This window comes from Notolepis coatsorum, assembly GCF_963971535.1.
Source record: "Notolepis coatsorum genome assembly, chromosome: 16".
In the NCBI taxonomy this organism is placed as follows: Eukaryota; Metazoa; Chordata; class Actinopteri; order Aulopiformes; family Paralepididae; genus Notolepis; species Notolepis coatsorum.
Genome location: NC_140180.1, coordinates 13,825,591 through 13,835,590, shown reverse-complemented (window position 1 = coordinate 13,835,590; position 10,000 = coordinate 13,825,591). Strand labels below are relative to the sequence as shown.

The window sequence follows — 10,000 nt, the reverse complement described above, 5'->3', positions numbered from 1 at the left end:
TCCCTCCTCCCTCCCTCCCTCCCTCCCTCCCCAGTGTAAGACTGAGCCGTTCGCCCAGGGAGAGTACAATGTCTACAGCACCTTCCAGAGCCATGAGCCCGGAGTTCGACTACCTTAAGAGTCTGGAGATCGAGGAGAAGATCAACAAGATCCGATGGCTGCCCCAGCAGAACGCCGCCCACTTCCTCCTCTCCACCAATGGTGAGAGACTCCATTCTCCCCCTTTGAATTATTCCGGTCTAGACCGCCTGAAGAGCTGCGGTTCACAACCTGCCGGTCGGGGGCCCCTCGGGGGACCGTGAGATGACTTTTCCCGGGCTGTGGAAAGATATAAATATATTATCGTATTTATAATCTTTGGTATATAGATGTTTTTTTCTTGTGAAATGATGAATATTTAAAATCTCAAGCCTCCTCAAATTGTCAAATTGTCAAATTTTTCTCCCATTTTCTATATTTTCTCCCATCCCAATTTCGTATCATCCAATTCAACCCTCCCCTGTCACGAACGCTGTTTCTTGCCTCCCACAAGCCGGTCTGCAATGTGGACTAAGTCATACATAGCACAAGTCCCCTCGGTACTTGAGGTAACAGCAGTCGCATCTTTTCACCTGCGCAGCTCGATCTCTCAGTGGCGAGGAGTAACGCGTGGGAGGCTCACGCTGCCCCCGACACTTCTGATTCTACTGCGGAGGCGCACCAACCGACCTGTAGGAGTCGCTGTCCACAACGCCCGATCCCCACCCATCAGTTTCCCACCCCCTAATAACGGCCAATGTGTATTAGTATGAACGACCAGCTAAAACTGAAAGCAATGTGGAGCGCTGGGCTCGAACAGGCAAGCCCAGCGTCTCCGTCATTCGTGGCGAGCGCCTTGCCCACTACGCCACGTAGCCGCCCTAATAAAAATTATTCTTTGTCATCAAAGCTCTGATAGTCTGCTTGACTATCTCAGCGGCACGGTGGCGTAGTGGTTAACACTGTCACCTCACAGCAAGAAGGTCCAGGGTTCGATTCCCGCTTGGGGACCAGGTTTCCGTGATGCCAGGTACCCAAGTGGGTATCTCCCGGGCCTTTTTTTTTTTTTATAAACTTTGGCCATTTCCCTGGCTCTTTTATACGTTTATCGCATTTATACTTGGTCAAGTTCGACCGACAGAAGCAGGCTGAAAGGGTTCAGATGGGGGGGAAGACACTCTGGGAAAGGCACGGCTGCAGTCCGGGATTCGAACTTCGCTCAGCCCCAGATCCGTGACGAGCACGGTTGTCCACGGCGCTGAAATAGCACTCGCGGTACGTGGTGAGCTACTGAGCTCCCCTTCCCGGGCCTTTCTGTGTGGAGTTTGCATGTTCTCCCCGTGCTCGCAAGGGTTTCCCCCCCGATAAGAGAAACCCAATGGAAAAACATGCACAACAACAGATCGCTAACGCTGTCGCGTCCGTGACAAAGACGGGCAGGAGCACTTGGATGGTCCCCGGCGTGGCTCACGCCACAGCCCTGTCTGCTCCCGGCTGCCTTGGGGGGGAAGGACGACGGGATGGGTTAAGCGCGGAGGAGTATCGCATCGGCGATCCTAAAAGACAATGCATGCGTGTGTGTTCCTGTGTGTGTGTTAAAAACTAACCACTGGGGCGGTCAGGTGGCGTAGCAGCTTGGCTGGCCGTTCACACTAATACAATTGGCAGTATTAGGGGGTGGGGAAAGCTGGCGGGTGGGTCCTGGGCGTTGTGGACAGCGACCCCTACAGTTCGGTCGGGGCGCCTGCTCAGCGAGGGTAGGATCTGGAGAGAGGTAGTGCGGCCTCCCACACGTTACACTCTCCCGGTGAGAATCTGAGCGGCCAGGCTGGCTGCCGGCTGGCTGCCACATGCGTCGGAGGAAAGCATGTGACAGCCTCCGGCCTCTCGGACCAACAGTAGGGGGGGTGCGCAACAACCAGGAAGGGGGTTGGGAATGGCATAACGACTACAGTGGGATGGGAGAAAAATCGGAAAAAGGAGGGGAAAAATAAAAAAAAAAAAGAAAAAAAACTAACCACTGGTGTGTAAAACATTGAGTGTCGTTGCATGCCGAATAAAGACCTCTGCGACAGGGCCTGCATTATTATTATTATACTATCTTAGGGATGTCGCACATAGGTGTGTCCCTCTGTTTTAAGGAGCCACAAGCTAACAAAAAAGCCTGTTTTGATTCCTAAAAGAGAGATGCCTGTTACAAGCATAATAATAATAATAATAATAATAATAATAATAATAATAATAATAATAATAATAATAATAATAATAATAATAATAATAATAATAATAATAATAATAATAATAATAATAATAATAATAATAATAATAATAATAATAATAATACTTTTATTTGTATAGCACCTTTCATAAAGGGGATTGCAGTTCAAAGTGCCTTACATCAGTAAGAAATAAGACATAAGATCTGTGTGAAACAAGCAGCAAGAGCAAAGCATAAAGTGGGATAGAATAATGCAGATATATTAATCAAATCATATCAGCATTGACAGAACAGCGAACTTCTGACACTAAATAATAATTTGTACATCCCCTTTTCAGGCTATTTAATTTGATTAATGATCGGAGGAGGGCTTTCGAATACTAGACACATATTTACACAAATATTGATTATTTCACACAAAAAAGCACTAATAGCAAAGAATATAAACACAATGATGTATTGGTTTTTCTTTTCACTGCCCCCCCCCCCCCCTGGCCACTGGTCTAGACACTAATGAACAAACAACATAGAGTCTCCTTGACAACCGTGTGGAAGTTTTGGCGATCACATGACCACCTGTGGGACCCAGCAGAAACACTGGTCCCGTCTGTCTGTCTGTCTGTCTGTCTGTCTGTCTGTCTGTCTGTCTGTCTGTCTGTCTGTCTGTCTGTCTGTCGTCTGTCTGTCTGTCTGTCTGTCTGTCCTGTCTGTCTGTCTGTCTGTCTGTCTGTCTGTCTGTCTGTCTGTCTGTCTGTCTGTCTGTCTCTCTCTCTCTGTCTGTCTGTCTGTCAGTCTCTCTCTCTCTCTCTCTTTGTCTCTCTTTCTTTCTCTGTCTCTCTGTCTCTCACTCTGTCTCTCTCTCTCTTTCTCTGTCTGTCTCTCTCTGTCTGTCTGTCTGTCTGTCTGTCTCTCTCTGTCTGCCTGTCTGTCTGTCTGTCTGTCTCTCTGTCTCTCTCTCTCTCTCTCTCTCTCTCTCTCTGTCTCTCTCTCTCTCTCTCTCTCTCTCAAGTTTCAAGTTTCAAGTTTCTTTAATAGTTGTCATACAGAAGTACAGAATACTGTTATACAAAATGCTTCTTACTGTTACGCTCCAGAGACTGTGCTAGACAAGATAAGTATGAAATAAAATAGTATAGCATGTAAAAATAGAAGTAAAAATAGAAGTCACAGTGTTCAGTATATACATATGTATAATGTTCGATGCAGAATAGAAGTAACTGAGTTACCATACAATATACAATATACTATGCAATGTACTAATATACAATACTATATAGTGCGAAGCAGAAATGGGATGAGGTACAATTTAGGTACAGTTTACAGTAAGGTGAACAGGTTGTAGTGCAAATCCTTTACCAATAAATATAAAGTGTGTTTAGGTGTTCTAAAGTGTGGAGAGTGGGTGCTGCAGTGTGTTGTTTGTTTAAAGTGAGTGTGTGCGTGTGGATGTGTGTGCTGTGTGCATTTGATGGTTGTCTCTCTGTCTCTCTCTGTCTCTTTCTGTCTCTCTCTCTCTCTCTCTCTCTCTCTCTCTCTCTGTGTGTCTATGTCTCTCTCTCTCTCTGTCTCTCTCTCTCTCTCTGTCTCTCTCTTTCTGTGTCTCTCTCTCTGTCTATCTCTCTCTCTCTTTCTCTTTCTCTTTTTCTCTCTCTCTCTCTCTCTCTCTCTCTCTCTCTCTCTCTCTCTCTCTCTCTCTCTCTCTCTCTCTCTCTCTCTCTTGCCCATGTTCGCCCCAGTGACTTATTTACCTCCATGAAATATGACTCCACCACTTCATCTATATAGACCTGGAGAAGGACCAAATGGCCGCACTGTGGAGTGAAGTGCACTAATGTAGCAGAGTAGCCTTTCCTGAGACCTAGTACGCCTAATTTATGTCCTTTGTAGAGATGGGGGTGAGGGTGTGGTGTGTGTGGGGGGGGGGGTCCACTTGAGCTGACTGTTAGATGTCAATCCGTAATTTTCTGTCATCGACTAAAAACACTTCTTCAATCAATATCTGAAATAATAAAAAATAATAATAACAAAAGGATCACATTAAATAAAAACGTCTTACTATACTCTACTATGTACTATGCTACTACGCATTTACATTTACATTTAGTCATTTAGCTGACTCTTTTATCCAAAGCGACTTACAGGTTCTGTACAACAAGTCAGCAGGAAGGAAGGTTACAACTCTGGCAGCTAAGGCTCAGTAAGATTGTTCGTCAAACAGTGTTGAACTTGAGAGCATAGTAGTAAAGACACATAGTAGTATAGGCCAGTGGTTCCCAAAGTCGGGGTCGCGACCCAAAGGTGGGCCGCGAGCAGCCACGGGTGGGCCGCAAGATGATTTAAAAAAATAAATAAATAAATAAATAAAAAATATTTTTTTTATTTTTTATTTTTTATTTTTTTTATTTTTTTATTTTTTTATTTTTTAGTCAGGCCACTGAACTTAGAAGCAGGCCAGGACAGTGTTTCTAGTTGTATTCTAAAATTCTATTCTATTGTATTCTAAAATGTGACTATATGGTTTTATATTAACTTAATAAATAAACAAAAACGAAAAATCTACTTATTTCAACGAACATTTCAAACTAAATAACATATTATGCACATAAAACGCTGAAAACAACCGAAGCAACAATAGTATTTTAATGAGGCTATTATTATTATCATTATTATTTTGCAACAAGTTAGCCCTCTCATAAATAGCACATATAAATGAATAACTAACTTGAACTAACTTAATAGGATTGAAGTGATATTTGGCTTAAAAAATCGGTCGCCTGACAAAAAAAAAAAAAAAAAAAGCCAGACAATGTGCATTGGGCCGCGGCTCTCTGACGCCTTATTTTCTGGGCCCCGGCCTGAAAAGTTTGGGAACCCCTGGTATAGGCAACGTGTAACAAATAATAATAACAACACACACGTAAGAAAAAAAGAACCACACTACCAAAGGGTTAACCCTTTCACTGCGACAATACAGAAGGTTAACCCTTTCACTGCCACACGACAAATGGTGAACCCTTTCACTATACCACACTACAGAATGTTAAAGGGGAACTATCTTATAAATGGCCTTTTTCAGTGTTTAGCATTGTCCTAGCTATGTGGACTTATATTAATAGGATCTATGTCTCTAATTCTCATATTGGCGCATTCTTCCAATTCTCCTCTCACAATATTCACCCTCACTGAACTGAGTAATCTGAAAATGTGCATATCTGTGATGTCAGATATTTCTCAGCTGCATAATAATGTGGCAGTTGATGTGGCAGTTGGCACCAGGCCACACAGTGGTTGGAGCCCAGCCTCAAAACGGCTTAAGATCTTGAGGTAGAAAAATGCTGTTTTTGAGGACTTGATTAGAAATACAAAACAATGAAAAAAAAATTAAAAAAAAAAACTTACAGATGTGTTCCATAGACCCACAGGAATTATGTGAAAAGTGCCCAAATAGTGAAAGAAATAGTCAAATAGTTCCCCTTTAACCCTTTCACTGTCTCACTACAGACGGTTAAGTGTGGTAGTGAACGGGTTAAGCTTCTGTAGTGTGGTAGTAAAAGAGTCAACAGAGGAAGCAGCAGCAGCAGCACAGTTGAGGTGTGTGTTGTAGTGTTTGCCCTGATCTTAGATCCAGTTTCTGTTGTTTTGTTTACATCCGTCACTGGCACTGGTCGAGGCTTCCCTGTCAGCGGTGGGGGTTTTATGCATCGAGTTTCACATCGTCGTGCTGCCGTGTCAGATCAGATAAGCCGGGCTAGTGGTCCGTATCCGCTTCCATTCATTTGTGTTGAGCTTGATTTTTTGTGATTTAGTGATTTTATGTGAGTAGCATTATATTCCACTGCATCTTGCAGGTGAAACGCGAGTTTTTAAAGACGTTTAAAGTAGGGATGTTCGATATTGGCTTTTTTACCGATACCGATATACCGATATTGTCCAACTCTTAATTTCCGATACCGATATCAACCGATACCGATATATGCAGGGTTTCTCCCCCCCCCCCCCCCCCCCCCCCCCCCCCAAAAAAAAATGCAGGTAATTAACATTACATATCTCTTGTCGTGGAATTAACACAACATTATGCATACTTTTGACAATAAATAAAATCAGAATTAGTTCTTACTTGCTTGCCTGGGTAAATAAAGGTTAGATAAATGTAAAAAAAAAAAATTAAATAGATTTTTTTATTTTCTTTGAAAACCGATACCGATCATTTCCGATATCACATTTTAATGCCAATATCGGTAGGCCGATAATATCGGATATCCCTAGTTTAAAGTATATAGCGTTAATTAGCTGCTAGGCTGTGATGCAGTGAGTGGTTGCCATGGTAACCAAGGACCGTCAGAAACCACTGGATGGCGCATGCGCATGCATTCTGGCAATTCGCCAATTGAACCATCCTCCGTTGTCAGTAATTTACCCGTGACTTTAAGTAAACGATGATATGTACACGTATGACAGATTCTTAGATACGGATGACTTCCCATTCAAAGAGATAAGAGGTCAGGCCCGGTTAGACTTTATCAAGATGGCGGCAGAGTGAACCCATGTCTCTAAACAAGAATTTGAGATAATGCAGTGTGCAGGGAGAGCAGGGGGGGGGGTGATCCCTACCGATTGGAACGCAGCCCCCGATGTAAATCCAGATCTCCCAGATGAGGAAGTGGATTTCATTGGACGTAATTTGGGCCGATGAGGTCACAGGCGGGACATTCTGCAATCCTTTGGTTACACAAGGCCTGCCGTGGGGACATTACCACTTTAGTCGATGCCCCTCGTAATCAATGCACATTTTAGCTTTACGGCTGTATTGGAAGATGAACTACACGTCGTCCTTGAGTGCATCGCGGTATTGATTTCAATAAGCACTGTATAATTTATGATTTAGGCTATGAAAAATGCAAGACCTGCGTCGGCAGACAGTTGGCAATGCAGCCGAAATGGACGCTGTCAGATGCTATTCAGTGTAATTTCTTTCAAATGTAATCATTTACCATTACCACCCATTTACCACCCTGATGTAAACAAGACGAAAGTCTTTCTCTGGTCTTCATCCTCTTAGCAGTTGTTAGTATTGAGCTGTACTGTATTGTACCCATTCTGCAATCTGTTAATAAAGTTTTCAATCAATCAATCATTAAAGAGCCAGTACAATGATGTTAATTCATGTGTTGAGGGGGCGTGGCTCCACCTATAGTATGTTGAGGGGGCGTGGCCCACCTATCAGTATGTTGAGGGGGTGTGGCCCACCTATCAGTATGTTGAGGGGGCGTGGCCCAACTATCAGTATGTTGAGGGGGCGTGGCCCACCTATCAGTATGTTGAGGGGGCGTGGCCCACCTATCAGTATGTTGAGGGGGTGTGGCCCACCTATCAGTATGTTGAGGGGGCGTGGCCCACCTATCAGTATGTTGAGGGGGCGTGGCCCAACTATCAGTATGTTGAGGGGGCGTGGCCCAACTATCAGTGTGTTGAGGGGGCGTGGCCCAACTCTCAGTGTGTTGAGGGGCGTGGCCCAACTCTCAGTGTGTTGAGGGGGCGTGGCCCAACTATCAGTGTGTTAAGGGGGCGTGTCCCAACTATCAGTATGTTGAGGGGGTGTGGCCCAACTATCAGTGTGTTGAGGGGGCGTGGCCCAAATCTCAGTATGTTGAGGGGGCGTGGTCCAACTCTCAGTATGTTGAGGGGGCGTGGCCCAACTCTCAGTGTGTTGAGGGGGTGTGGCCCAACTATCAGTATGTTTAGGGGGCGTGGCCCAACTCTCAGTGTGTTGTGGGGGCGTGGCCCAACTCTCAGTATGTTGAGGGGGCGTGGCCCAACTATCAGTATGTTGAGGGGGCGTGGTCCAACTCAGTATGTTGAGGGGGCGTGGCCCAACTATCAGTATGTTGAGGGGGCATGGCCCAACTCTCAGTATGTTGAGGGGGCGTGGCCCAACTCTCAGTGTGTTGAGGGGGCGTGGCCCAACTATCAGTGTGTTGAGGGGGCGTGTCCCAACTCTCAGTGTGTTGATGGGCCGTGGCCCAACTCTCAGTATATTGAGGGGGCGTGGCCCAACTCTCAGTATGTTGAGGGGGCGTGGCCCAACTATCAGTATGTTGAGGGGGTGTGGCCCAACTATCAGTGTGTTAAGGGGGCGTGTCCCAACTATCAGTATGTTGAGGGGGTGTGGCCCAACTATCGGTGTGTTGAGGGGGCGTGGCCCAAATCTCAGTGCGTTGAGGGGGCGTGGCCCAACTCTCAGTATGTTGAGGGGGCGTGGTCCAACTATCAGTGTGTTAAGGGGGCGTGTCCCAACTATCAGTATGTTGAGGGGGTGTGGCCCAACTATCAGTGTGTTGAGGGGGCGTGGCCCAAATCTCAGTGCGTTGAGGGGGCGTGGCCCAACTATCAGTATGTTGAGGGGGCGTGGCCCAACTCTCAGTGTGTTGAGGGGGCGTGGCCCAACTATCAGTGTGGGGCGTGGCCCAACTATCAGTGTGTTGAGGGGGCGTGGCCCAACTCTCAGTATGTTGAGGGGCGTGGCCCAAGTTTCAGTGTGTTGAGGGGGCGTGGCCCAACTCTCAGTATGTTGAGGGGGCGTGGCCCAACTCTCAGTATGTTGAGGGGGCGTGGCCCAACTCTCAGTGTGTTGAGGGGGCGTGGCCCAACTCTCAGTGTGTTGAGGGGCGTGACCCAACTCTCAGTACGTTGAGGGGGCGTGGCCCACCTGTCAGTGTGTTGAGGGGCGTGGCCAAAATATCAGTATGTTGGGGGGGCATGGCCCTCTCCTCATTGAAAAGAGAAGGAGTCAAGTTAGTTTAAAGGAGTCAAGTTAGTATTATAATACGTAATACAAGTTGTCAAATGTAAACAAATTCATGGGACCAGTGCGATCGGTTGCTTAAATTAATTATCACAGTTGCTGTGGATGTTTTTGAACCTTTTGTAGACAAACTAATAAATACTCTTACTCATATTTCATGTCACACTGAAATAAATACTCAACTATTATAATTCTGTTTGTGTACATTATTGGCATTGGCTATATACACAGCTAGCTACACGTAGGCACGCTTCTTTTGACCAACAGATGGCAAGAAAATAGAGGCCTGGTAATCTGGATTTTGAAACCTGGATTTTAGGATATTTGGATAAAAATTGTGTTGTTTTTTCCCCCCTCAAAGCTGTTCAATCAATTTAGTTAAAAACTGGCACAAAGATCAGTGAGATCACGCTGGACTGCACAAAAAAAAGGGGATTTCATTACCGCCCCAGAGCTTCATCTCGACATGTTATATTTCAGTTTGAAAGCATGTGATTTATATCCACTATTTCAGTGCATCTGATTAATTGTCCTTGTCTGTCTCCCAGATAAGACCATCAAGCTGTGGAAGGTGAGCGAGAGAGACAAGCGGCCAGAGGGATACAACCTGAAGGATGAGGAAGGGCGGATTAAGGACATCTCCACCGTCACCTCCTTACAGGTAAACAAACACCTTATGCAAAGAGATTAAATGGCCTTTTTCCTGTGTTTTACATCGTCTTTACACGACGAGGCGTTGTCTCAACACTGAGAAAGTGTGAAATATGTACATAGTGCAGTTTCCGCAGCGGTGACAAGAACCCTCCCTATTGAAACAAGCTGTTCAGAATTGCAGCCGCGCTTGCAGTAGTTAAAAATGTGCTTGTGAAGAGATCTTGGGAAAATGTGCGACTCGCTCGTAAACCTTCTCTTTTCTACCTAAAGTTGAACCTGAAATACGTTTCTTTTATTTTTAACGGGAG

The 10,000-nt window shown here is 45.3% G+C and overlaps 1 protein-coding gene across 1 annotated transcript in view; it reads left to right on the top strand.

The window, feature by feature from the left end:
* Positions 1–10,000, top strand: part of LOC311242576 (serine/threonine-protein phosphatase 2A 55 kDa regulatory subunit B gamma isoform-like) — a gene marked incomplete at both ends in the record, with an annotated part of 86,971 nt that overhangs the window by 49,769 nt on the left and 27,202 nt on the right. Inside the window, 3 exon segments of the mRNA XM_084331553.1 lie at positions 35–97; positions 99–201; positions 9,587–9,699. Of these exon segments, the coding sequence (XP_084187679.1) occupies positions 35–97; positions 99–201; positions 9,587–9,699 (279 nt within the window).